Genomic DNA, 13,051 nt, shown 5'->3' on the forward strand with positions numbered 1-13,051 from the left:
GGATGGTGCCCCAACCCCCCCAATTGGCCCTACCCTGAGCGTGACTGAGGGTGGCATCGCAACCTCCAGATCGCCCTGCTCTGTGCATGACAGGGGGCGGCGTCCCAAGTCCCCAATCGGCCCTGCTCTGAGCCGGACCAGGGGCTGCACCTAGGGATTAGGACTTCCCTCTGCCACCCGGGAGCAGGCCTAAGCCAGCAGGTCGTTATCTCTCAAGGGGTCCCAGACTGCGAGAAGGCACAGGCCGGGCTGAGGGACACCCCTCCCCCCGAGTGCACAAATTTTTGTGCACCAGGCCTCTAGTATATATATAATTGATTTAGAGAGGGAGAGGGAGAGAGAGATAGAAACAACAATGATGAGAGAGAATCATTGATTGGCTGCCTCCTGCATGGTCCTATAGGGGAACGAGACTGCAAATCAGGCATGTGCCCTGACCAGAAATGAACTGTGACCTCCTGGTTCATGGGTCGATGCTCAACCACTGAGCAACACCAGCCAGGCTCACTTATGTTATGTCTCAGCTTCATCTGTTCTGTTAAGGAGATTAAGGAGCCCTGTCCTCAGGACTTGGAAGGGACCCTAGCCTCCTGCCTCATAGAATTCTCCCCAAGGTGTTCACACGTACAAATTTGGCCACTGGGCATGCAGACACACACACACACACACACACACACACACACACACACACGCACCACACACACACATTCTAGCCTGCTTCTGCCCAGAGCACCCGCAACGTCATCGTCTACTCAGCTCCCTTTGGCTCCCGAAGACAAGAGAGGCAGTCAGAGTCCTAAACTGACTCACACCTTGCATGATCTCCTCCCCATGAGTGTGATCACACTGTTGCATGATAAAGTCAAAGAAAAAGGATTTTGCAACTGTAACTAAGGTTTCAACCAGTTGGCTTCAAGTTAATCAAAGGGGATCTTGCCTTGGTTGGGCCTGACCTAATCAGGTAGGCCCCATAAAAGTGGGTCTACAGGTCAGAAATGAAAAAAGCACCAAAGATACCCTCCTGTTGGCCTTAAAGAAGAAAACCAGCATGTTGTGTAGAAGGCCATGAGTCAGGGAAGGGGCTCCAGGAACTGGGGGCCTCAGTCCTACAACTGCAAAGCCCTGAGCCAACAATCAGTGAGCCTGGAAGAGAACCCGAAGCCTCAGCAGAGATCACAGCTCAGAGTGACACCTTGATTACAGCCTGGTAAGACCTTGAGCAGAGGACCCAGCTCACCCTGAGGACACCTGACCCATGGAAACTGTGAGATGGTAAATGTATGTGTTTTTAAGCCACTATGTTTGTGGGAATTGTTCTGCAGCAATAGAAAACTAATACAATAAGATAACAATAACAAATACAGCAATAATAGATAATAGTAATATTCAGTATTTACTATGTGCTCACCATTTTTATTTGCTTTATGCTACTATCTTTCACAACAGCTCTCTAAATTTGGCACTATTATTATCCCAGTCTAACACATGAGAAAACTGAGGCTTAGGGAAAAGTCATAGAACTGAGGAGGTGACAAATTCAGTCCAGGCCCAGAGCCCTGAAGACAGAGAATTTGACCACTTCAGTACTGCCTTCCATCAGAGGAGGAGCCCCTCCTGCACCTGAGACTCTTTTCTGTGCATCCGGAAGCCTGCTCCAGCCACATCTTAACCCCTCTTGCCCTCAGTTACACATGCTCCATTCAGGCCACCATCCACAGAGCCTCTGAATGGGCCATCTCATCATTTCCTCTCCTTGCACTGCAAGGTCCTATGGTCATTTTGCACAGTGTGGCTTCTAGGAGCTAAGGTTTCCCCAGGATCCACTGGGAATTTTCTGGTCTAGTCCACGCTTAATGAGACAACTCATATTGGTTTTCCCAGGACTACCTCAGTTTTAAAACTGAAAGCCCAGCCTCCCAGGAGCTCCTCAGCCTCAGGCAAGCTGCGACAATCAATCACCCTGCAAACCAGGCCCAGGCTGAGGTGGGCCTAGGGGCCAAGTCACCCTTGAAGCTGGCCATGATTTTTCCTGTCACCAAGAACAGAAATGCCCAGCTAGGATATTCGAGTCCTACTCTCAACGGGGAGCTACTAGTAAGAGCAGAAGCAACTCTACAAAAGCAATGGCACTAAGAAGCTTCTGCTGGATAGGTTCGGCAGGGAAAGCCCAGGCAGGCTTTAGCCAGCACCATCAGATAGGCCAGACTGTCCGCCTGGGAGCTTTTCCCCAAGTCCAGAGATCTGCTGCCTTGAGCATCTCACATGAGGCAATTGACCCGGACACCACACAGGCCAAACTCCTTGTCTTCATCTGCTCCACTCCCCAACCAGGCAACTCAGGGGAAGTTGAGGGAGGTTTGACCTCTAGACTTGCCTCTTCCTGCCTAAGATGGGGACCCTTAAAGACTCAGCTGGGATTGAAGGGCACTCACCTCTTGCTGGTCACCTCAACTGAGAGCTCAGCCCTGATGAGTTGACTCCCCTGTAGGGGCTAGCTTCTCTCTGTGGGGTGTCCTGGACTCCTGACCACACCCAGACATCTCCCAAATTGTGCTTTTTGTGCCAAAGGACACCATGTATTATGATGGTTGGACCACCACGAGTCTATCCACAATATGGGAAATGACTCAACACATATTTTATTAAATACTGCCAGCCAGCAGTCTATGAGCTCAATCATTCACTTATTCACTTATTCAACACTATGTGGGGGCATCTGCGATGGACCTGGCCTTATTATAGGTGTTGGCACTAAGTTACAGCACATTCAAACTAAATAATATGAGTCAACCTAGTCCTCATGGGGCCGAGAGGTGGGGAGCGGGGTGCACAGTCAACAAATGATTCTTCAGGTAGTCTGTTTGTCTGTAGGACAAATAATGCATTTTCTTTTCTTTCCTTTTTTTTGTTATTTTTGTTTTTGTTTTTGTTTTGGCATTTCTCCAGAATTTATCTCATTAAAGTATTTTTTAAAAATGCACATCTTAATCTCATAAAACTCACACCTACAGTCCCCTATAATAGAACACTTTACAGGATGTTTGTTTGAGTTCCCAGATAGTTTGAGTCATTGGTACCTGCTATGGGCCCATCCTGAGCATAGCACATGAAAAAAACAACAGGACATTGGGGATATTCAAGAGCTGATGATTTAGTGGGGCAGAGTGGCACTTCTTAAGAAATATCTTGAGATGTGCACAGGGTGCTGTGGGAGGTCAGAAGGCAACATAGACCAACCTGGAGTTAGGGAAGGCTTCTTAGGAAAGGCAAGGCTTCAGTTATGTATCTTCTGTTTCTTTGTTTAATGGGATTTTCTCATTAAGAGATAATCACAGTTGACATTTTGGTGGATACCCTTCCGGGTGTGTGTGTGCGTGTGTGCATGCGTGTGTGTGTGTGTATAATGTATGTCTTATTATCATCATTTAGGTTGAGTAAAACAAACTAGTTATTCAATTTTAGCAACAGACACACACAAAATTCAAACACTAGCTTCAAACATGTCTCTACATTTTATTTTAGGAAAACACAAATCTGGACCCAAAACATCTTCAGAAAGCAGGATAAGGCAAGGAACATAGAGAGTGGGACTGGGTAACAAATCCTGGATACTGCCATTTTCCAGGGGTGGAGCTGATGCAGGATTATTTTCTTCCAGGAAAGCATGGCGAACTCAAGCTGTGAAGCCTAGATGGTCATTAGATTTATTTCCTATCTAAGAGGGGCTGCATCTCTCAAGGGCTGAGTGATGATGACTTCTAGGTATTGATCAGATGAGAGCACCATCCCTGCATTCAGCAGAGAGTTAGGGAATGAGAAGCAGAGGGGAGATGGTGGTGGTGATCGTCTTTATGTAGTTTTCAAAGTCACTTCCGAAAAATAGGATGAGGTAATAGTTGAGTATGCCAGCAACGGACATGAGCAACAGGAACAGTATGATACGCTTCCCAAAAATGTAGCCAGGTGTGCTGGAAAAGAAGAGAGAAACCTATAAAAGCTGCACAAATGACACCTGTCTCTCTCTCTCTCTCTCTCTCTCTCTCTCTCTCTCTCTCTCTCTCTCTCTCTCACACACACACACACACACACACACACACACACACACACACACATTATCACTTTGAAATATATGGGGTTTAAATTATAGCTCCTTTCACTCAAGAATGCTCCATTTACTTCCTATGAAGGATGGTGGTCTCTTAGCTATTATTACTCATTGAACATATTTCAAAACCCAGCCAAAGAGCCCAGACCTCAGACCCCTCACCGATAGGCTCAGCATACAGCTGCTCTGTGTGCTCCTAGTTTTCTCTGAACTCTAGTCCTCGACAGCATGAAAGTAGCAGGTTTTGCTGGTCATTGGGCATTCTGACTGGGGGTGAGGAATCCCATCGACTCATCCAGACCCTCTCTATGCTGCTCCTCTCCAGGAGCGCCTCTAAGAGCGTTGGGGCAGCTGTGTATAATGCAAGCTTCGAAGGGCCTCCAGGAGAGAAGTGATGGTTTAAATGAGCTAACAAGGCTGGTGAAATCTAAAAGGTGCTTTGGCATCTGAGACTTCCATCTGCCTGGGAATAACTCATGTTCACTCTAATGAGAGCTGGGCCCCCAGCAGTGAATGATGGGTGTTTTAAGTGAATGGAGGGAGAGACGCTTTTTATACTAGTACATTCCTACTCTTCTATCAAAGGCTCTAATCATGAGCTGCTGAAGCATATCGTTGGCGGGGGTCAAGAGCCTTTTCCCCAGAAATATGTGACCACCTAATTGTTCACAGCAGCCACCCTGGCTTCCTCCCTCTATCTGCGGAATTTTGTAATCTCTGTGGCTGGGTCCATCTGTGTGGCATTAGCAAAGTCCAGCCAAATGGCTCGTTATGGCTGTTAGGATGGACCCTGGTGAGGGAGCCTTTGACAACCAGGACTCCTCAGCAAGAACAGCTAGCCCAGCCGAATATGTGAGTTTATACCGCCAAGTCTGATTCTTGATATAATCAGAGAGCAAAATTTGGTGTCCACAAGTTTGTAGAAATTTTATCTTTTTGAAAGGGACCCCAAAGGTTCACAATGTAATCCATAATTTTCCCATGTCAAGAGTTTGAAAACCACTCAATAATTGAGTATCAGCTTTCCTTCTACTCAAAGTGTGATCCTTCCTTGGACCAACAGCATGGAGCTAGTTAGAAATTCATCATTCCTGGCCCCTCCCAGGACTACAGATCAGAATCTGCATTTTGATAAGCTTTCTCAGTAACTCCCGGACACATTCACGTTTGAGAAGTGCTGCTGAGGCACCCTGCTCCTTGGCCAGCTGTGCTCGTCTCTCCTTGACTTTTTGGTTCACAGTCATGCTCATGAAATGAGAAGTTCTATCTCCGTATTGGGGAGGGGAGTCCCAAAAGAGAGGGTTATGGGCTAAATTGTGTCCCACTCAAATTCATAAATTGAAATACTAAGTCCCATATTTCAGAATAATGCTGTATTTAGAAATAGGGTCTTTAAAGACTCAATCTGACAGAGGGATGACCATGAGTGAAGACACAGGGAGAAGGTGACCATCTACACAACAAGGAAAGAGGCCTCAGAAGGAGGCAATGTGCAGAACTGAGAGATGCTAAATTTCTGTTGTTTGAACCACCTAGTCTGTGGCACTTTGTTATGGTGGCCCTAGCAGATGAATATCGAGTTACCTGCTAATTCTACTAAGGAAGAGAAAAGAATGTCAAGGAGTTTATTTTTCAGACAGAGAACAGAGGGTGCAGAAGCATTAAATTGTGAAAAGTCAAATATTGTGGTGGTTCTGATTTACCACATGAACGAGGCCACCATATGCTCATTACAAAAAAAGGCGGCGGGGGGAGGGGGGGATTTGCGAAGCTGTTCAGAACATACACAAGATAAGTCTGTAGTGAGGAATAAAATGATGATGCCTCCTAATGGAATAGTGGTCTTCTTAAATGTGGGCAGGATTTTGCAAAGGTCTCAAGGCATACCTCCCCCAAAGGAGATATGTCATCTTCTCAGGCAGTGCAGAGAACTTAGCAAACACCTATCATGTACAGGGCCAACATGGATGGACTTAGAGGGTATTATGCTAAGTGAATAAGTCAGACAGAGAAAGACAAATAGCAGATGATTTCACTTATATGGGGAATCTAAGAAAACAAAATAAATGAACAACCAAAACAGAAATAGACTCATAGATACAGAGAACAAACTGTCAGATGGGAGGAGGATCAGGGAGTAAAAAAAGGTGACAGGATTAAAAAGTACAAATTAGCTGTTACAAAATAATCATGGAGATGTAAAGTACAGCATAGGGAATATAGCCAATAATATTGTAGGAACTACGTATGGTGCCAGGTGGGTACTAGACTTATTGGTGGATCATTCTTAAGTTATATAAATGTCTAACCACTATGTTGAGCAAAATTAATATAACATTAAATGTCAACCATAATTGAAATTGTTTTTAAATAACAAAAATTAAGGTTAGGATTACATAGTTCTCTCTAAATTGGGGTGGGGAAGGTCAGACTGAAATCATTAAGCATCGGTAGAAACCAGGAGTTTTATACCTGTGATTTCATTTAACTCTCAGAACCACTCCATGAGGTATGATTAGCTTATTTTCCAGGTGGGGAAAAGGAAGACAGACAAGTTGAACACTTTGCCTAAAGTCACACAGCCAGGAAGAGGCAGAGTGCGAATTCAAACCTGTCTGTGTGAGGCCAGAGTCTTCCTCTTTCTGCCACATTGACTTCCTGAGAACTCCTTCAGATTCTGGAGGCTAGGATTTGGTTTTTAGTTTTGAAACAGATGTGCCCCCCCACACACACACTTAGCATAAAATCTACAGGAAGACATAAAAGAGGCATTGTACCAAACAATTCCTATCTTGAATGTACCTAAAACTTCCAAGAAGTGGAGATGTGGTGGAAGAGAGGAGAACCCAGGCATTCAGAGACCCAAGTTCCAGCCCCAGCTCTCTGCAGTGTGGCCTTGGGCAACTCACCACCCCTCTCCTACCTCACACAAAAATGTACACCAAATATGGGTAGAAAAAGAAAATTTTATGGTTCCTCTGGCTTTAAAATTCTGTTCTTTTCAATAAGGAAATATCACTTTAAACCTAGTAACTTCTAAAGGGAAAAAATGGTAAGACCAATGAGAACAGGATATTGTCTCCTTCATTCACCCACTCATTTCCAATAAATCAAGACTTCCATAAATGTGTGTCACATGAATGAATAATTCTCAGAAAAAAAGCATGAGCAGCCTTCTGTGGCTCCCAAACTCCATGTGTATAAGAATCACCTGCAGATTCCTGAGCCTCCACCCCAGAGATTCTGGTTTCATATGTCTGGGAGGACCCTCAGAATCTGTACTTTGAATAAGCATCCCAGAAGAGTCTGGTGCAGTTGGTTGGTGGGTTTCACTTTGAAAACTCCAGCCTTGATATCCATGTGCTCACCCAGGAATTCCAAAAGAAGCAAGCTCATTCTCCAACTCTGATGAAATAACCCATGGCCCCATAATTGGGAGGTGGGGTCAGACTCTAAAATGTTGAGTGATCAGAGTGGCTCAGTTGGTTGAGCCTCATCCTGTGTACCAAAAGGTTGTTGGTGCTGGTTCAGTTCCTGGTCAGGGCACATATCTGGGCTGAGGGTTTGATTCCCCCAGTAGGGCACATGCAGAAGGTAACAAATTGATGTTTCTCTTTCACATCAATGTTTCTCTCTCTCTCTCTCTCCCCCTTCCTCTTTCTAAGTATGTCCTTTGGTGAGGACTAAAAAATTAAAATAATAATAAAATAAATAAACAAAATATTGACACTAAAAGGGAAATTCATTGGGAGGAATCAGTTCTTTTGAAAATTGTGCCCATTAGTATGTTGTTAGTTTAATATTTCTGAATTTTCCCCATGCCCCTAATCCCCAGGGTCTCCTTGGGTGAACAGGTCTAAAGTACCCAGCTCAGAGCAGATGATCATTAAATATTTACTAAATGAATGCTGAATGAGGAGTGAGCAAACAATGAGAAGAAGGTGGAGCTGAGTAACCTGAGCTTATTGGCCTTGAGAGTTGCTAATCTTTACCTACCAACCACTTAGTTGAGAACCTCAAATTGCAGAAGAGTTTAGTGGGAACTCCAACAGGGTCAAGGTGCTTTGGGACAGAAAGAGAGAGCAACCTAGTGCCAGCTGGTGATGGTGGGTGATAAAAGTCAGATATTCTTGTAATATAAGGCCAACTGCTATTGAGTTTGGGCCCAGATAGTAGTTTAGAATGAACAGTGAAAAAACTAAGATTCATCCTTAACTGCTGTTTGGTTAAGGATGCTACAGACGACCCAGTCAGGATAGGGAGAATGGGCTTGGAGAATAGGATGTAGGACGGAGAATAAGAAACATAAACTTTAAGAGGACTAAACGCAGGAGCTACAAAATTCCTGGAAGAAGCAGCTTTGCCTTAGCTGGTTTGGCTCAGTGGAAGAGTGCTGGCCCATGGACTGATGAGTCCTGGGTTCAGTTCAGTCAAGGGCATGTACCTTGGTCACATGCTCAATCCCAGGCCCTGATTGGGGCATGTGCTGGAGGCAACCAATCGATATGTCTCTCTCAAATCACTGTTTCTCTCTCTATCTCTCCCCTTTCCCACTCTCTCTCTAATATATATATATATATCAATGGAAAGAGATCCTTGGGTGAGGAAAGGAGGAGGAGGAGGCAGAGGAGGAGGCAGAAGAGAAGAAGAAGAAGAAGAAGAAGAAGAAGAAGAAGAAGAAGAAGAAGAAGAAGAAGAAGAAGAAGAAGAAGAAGAAGGAGAAGAAGAAGAAGAAGAAGGCATTTGAAGGAGGATGTACACTAAGGAATGTCTTCCCTACCCACTGGAACTTCTGAAGGGGATGGGCTGAAGTAACTTCTGGAGAAAAGCAAAGATGATCTAGAACCCAAGGGAGAAATTTCTGGAGAAGGAACTCACTGAGCAGCACCTTCCTCTGTGGGTACGGTCAAGAACTAAAGCAGACCCTAAAAGCATTAGGGCATTAAGGTGTCTTGCAGAGACTAAGTGTGACACAGACCAGATACAGAGGCAGATAAACAAAAGAGGGGGGTCCCTGATGTGCGAGGGCTTTAGCAAGTAGTTTCTAGAAGGCAGAATTAAAAATTTCTTTGGACCTAGCCACAGACCGCTCAGGCTTGCATCTACTTCAGGCTACATTTTGGTCTAGATTAGGATTGAACATCTCATCCAGTATACAGTTTATCATTTCTATCAAAGACTGTGTGTTAAGAAGCACTATGAGGACACATTTGGTCTCTGCAGGAAAGATCACCATGACTGATAAGTAATATCTGCAAGCATAGATCATGAGGAAAGGAGCTGGTGGAATCTTCTTATAACCATGTAATGGGAGAGACCAGGGAGGGATTTAAAGTTCTGGTCATTAAACTTCTGGTCAAGTTGGCAGGGCAGGTAAATGCAGCACCCACCCCCTCCCACAGCATCAAAATTACAACTAAACTACAAAACAACCATCATTAGGAACCACCTGAAATCTGGCTGAATGGAAGTCCTACAACTAGGGAATTTAAAAAGAAGCCACAGGGAGACTGGTAGAAGGGGCAGAATCATGGAACAAGCTGGCCCCACACCCTTGTGCAGTGAATAAAAATTGGGAGGGTCCTGGCTGGTGTGGTTCAGTATTTGAGAGTCAGCCCATGCACTGAAAAGTCATGGGTTCAATTTCCAGTCAAGGGCATATACCTAGGTTGCAGGTTTGATCCCAACCTAGTCCGGGTGAGTGGGGGAGGCAACAAATAGATCTATCTCTATCTCTAACTCTATCTCTCTTTTCCCTCCCCTCCTCCCTTCCACTCTCTCTAAAAATCAATGGAAAAAAATATCCTCTGGTGAGGATTAACAAAAAAATTTAAAATGGTACAGATAATCAACATCATTAAAATCTCCATACTACCCATAGCAATTTATAGATTCAGTGCACTCCCCATTAAAATACCAACAGCATATTGCAAAGACCTAGAACAAATTCTCCAAAACTTCATCTGGAATAAAAACAGACCCCAAATAGCCACAGCAATCCTGAGAAAAAAGAACAAAGTTGGAGGGATCACAATACCGGATATCAAGCTATATCACAAAGCCACAGTTCTAAAAACTGCTGATACTGGCACAAGAACAGATATATAGACCAATGGAACAGAACAGGGAACCCAGAAATCAATCCAAGCCATTATGCTCAATTATTATTTGACAAAGGAGGAAAGAGAGTGCAATGGAGTCAAGACAGTCAGAAGACATACAAAGAGCTTCCCAGACAAGTAAAAGCTAAAGGAGTTCATCACCACCAAACCAGTATTACATGAAATGTTAAAGGATCTTCTTTAAGAAGAAAAAAAAGATAAAAATATATGAACAATAAAACAATAATAAATACATATTTATCAACAATTGAATCTTAAAAAACAAAATAAACAGAACAGAACCAGACTCATAGACACAGAAAACATTTTGACAGTTGCCAGATTAGAGGGGGTTTGGAGGGATGAGTAATAAAGGTGAAGGGATTAAAATATACAATTGGTAATTACAGAATAATCATGGGGATGTAAAGTATAGCATAGAGAATATAGTCTATAATAACCTAATTACTATATATGATGTCAAATGGTGCAAGATTTGTCAGGATGATCACTTAGTAAGTTATATAATGTCTAATCACTGGGATGTACACCTGAAACTAATATAATAATGTATGTCAACTGTAATTGGGAAAAAAATTGTAAATGATTTAAAAAGAAGAAGTTAAGCCATTTACATTTTAATGAGTTCTGGAGAAATCAAATACTTTTCAGATGTTAAGTCTATAGTCTATTGTTTATTTTTGCTGCCTCTATCCATTTCCTAGTAGTGATTATCTTTAAAATAAGAAGGGCCTATGGGTAAATGGACTAATTTTATCATGAACCACAGATTGTCATAGAATTAAAGCAACTTTAAGATCTCAGGCAAGTGGTGACTGATAAAGAGAAAAAATGTGACCTAACCAAATGCCCGTGTCTTAGGGGAGAAAGACAGGGCTGATGGGAAGCCAAGCCCCCTTATTTTATTGATAGACACCCACACAACTCCTGACAGTAGGTAATCTCCTGGGGAAGGCAGAATAGAGGCTTTCCCAGGTCAAAGAGAATAAAGAACATTACTTAGGACAGTGTTGATAAGAATAAGAGAGATAATGGAAATGTGGTTTTAGAGGATGAATAGGAAGGCCACTAGAGAGGAATGAAGGAGACATGAGCACCGGGAAAGAATTGTAAGAAAAAGCCATTATTCTCCGGCCACTCACTACCAAGCCACCAAGTCATTTGGCTTTGCAGCTCTCAGTTCCCCAGGGGTAATGCTTTCACCTGCTGACCTCCTGGGATGTCAGCGCCTTTGTCACTGTGGAAGGATGCTATCTAATGGGGGAACCCATTAGCCACTAGAGAAGTGTGCTATTGTAAAAGGCCGAGAGGGGTGTGAAAGTAGACAAGAAAGAAAACTGAAGGGGAAGGCTGAGCTCAACCTCTTAGAACAAATTCCTGACTCTTGGCGCCCCTCTGCTACAGTAGGAATCCTGTTGTCTTAGGTGTGCTGCCACTGGAATGTTTCTCCTGTAAGTGCCATCATTCATTTTACTAGAATCAGATTTCCCAATCCAGCTGGAGTGGATGTGTCATTGCTAATTTGGCACCATCTGTAAGCCATGTAACACTGACTCCATTTTCAGTCCCCATCCTCTGCCTATGATTGTACCGTATGTCCTCAACATTCCTTCTGTTGACCCCTGGAAAATCTGTTATTCAAGAGAACTTATCACAAGGTGCAAGCTTTAGTTCTCATTTCTCTAGGCAAACAATGGAATGTTTCACTCACCGGAGGCTGGGAAAACTAGACATAGGATGACATTCAAGACCCAGACTGTGAAGGGTGGGAGTAGAGGGTGTGGGGTTGCAAGGAATGTGCAGCGCATGGCATTAACGCACCCTTTGTGAGCCCTACACCAGGGGCAGGAATTGTTCAGTGTTCAAGTCCCCCAGCTGTATTTTCAGAGCCCACAAAGTTCAGGGAGAAAAAGAGGATGCTTTGGCCATCTTACCTCAAGTGGTCCCCCAAGCCTTCAAATGCTACGCAGAATATGGTTGTGAATTATTACTCTTCATGCTCAAGAAGCATGACTGCTACGTGGTTCCTAAACACTCCCAGTGCCTACCTCTGAGTTCGTTCTCCCAGGTAGCCGACGAAGTACTTTTGCCTCACGAACAGGTACATCAGCCCCGCAAAGGCAGCAGGAACTAGGTGGAAAAAGAAAAAGAAAAACACCTTAGTTTCATATATATCAAACAGGCTAAGTTAACACAATGTTAATACAGTCATTGTGGCCTGGCCAGCACGGTTCAGTGGTTGAGCATCGTCCAATTCCTGGTCAGGGTACAAACCCCAGTTGCGGCTTGATCGCCAGTTGGGGGCATGCAGGAGGCAGCTGATCAGTGATTCTCTCTCATCATTGATGTTTCTATCTCTCTCTCCTTCTCCTTTCCTCTCTGAAATCAATAAAAATATTTTTTTAAAAATACAGTCATTGTGCAATTACTGCTTGTCACAAAATCTAGCAGAGGCCTCAAGTTCTGACAGTCTGGGCTGATGTGAACTTCAGCAAACAGCCTAGGGTGGGAAGAAATCTGAACATTTTAATAATAGTGATGTTATAGACATATAAAAAGATGCCCAACATCACTAATCATCAGAGAACTGCAAATTAAAACCACAATGAGATAGCACCTCACACCTGTCAGAAAGGCTACCATTAATGAATCAACAAGCAATATGTTGATGAGGATGTGGAGAAAAGGGAACCCTTGTGCACTGCTGGTGGGAAGGCAGGCTGGAGCAGCCACTGTGGAAAAAAAGTATAGAGGTTCCTCACAAAACTAAAAATAGAACTCCCATAGGACCCAACAATATCCCACTTTTGGGTATATATCCAAA

General features: G+C 43.8%; 1 protein-coding gene across 1 annotated transcript in view; it reads right to left on the minus strand.

Moving 5' to 3' along the window:
* Positions 1–3,490: 3,490 nt before the first annotated feature.
* Positions 3,491–13,051, minus strand: part of ALOX5AP (arachidonate 5-lipoxygenase activating protein) — a 27,834-nt gene continuing 18,273 nt past the window's right edge. Inside the window, exons 4-5 of the mRNA XM_006763720.2 lie at positions 12,276–12,357; positions 3,491–3,968 (exon numbers count right to left, since the gene is read on the minus strand). Of these exons, the coding sequence (XP_006763783.1) occupies positions 3,806–3,968; positions 12,276–12,357 (245 nt within the window). The 3' untranslated portion in view covers positions 3,491–3,805. The remainder of the gene's footprint in view (positions 3,969–12,275; positions 12,358–13,051) is intronic.

The sequence above is a fragment of the Myotis davidii genome, unplaced genomic scaffold, assembly GCF_000327345.1.
Source record: "Myotis davidii unplaced genomic scaffold, ASM32734v1 scaffold119, whole genome shotgun sequence".
NCBI lineage: Eukaryota > Metazoa > Chordata > Mammalia > Chiroptera > Vespertilionidae > Myotis > Myotis davidii.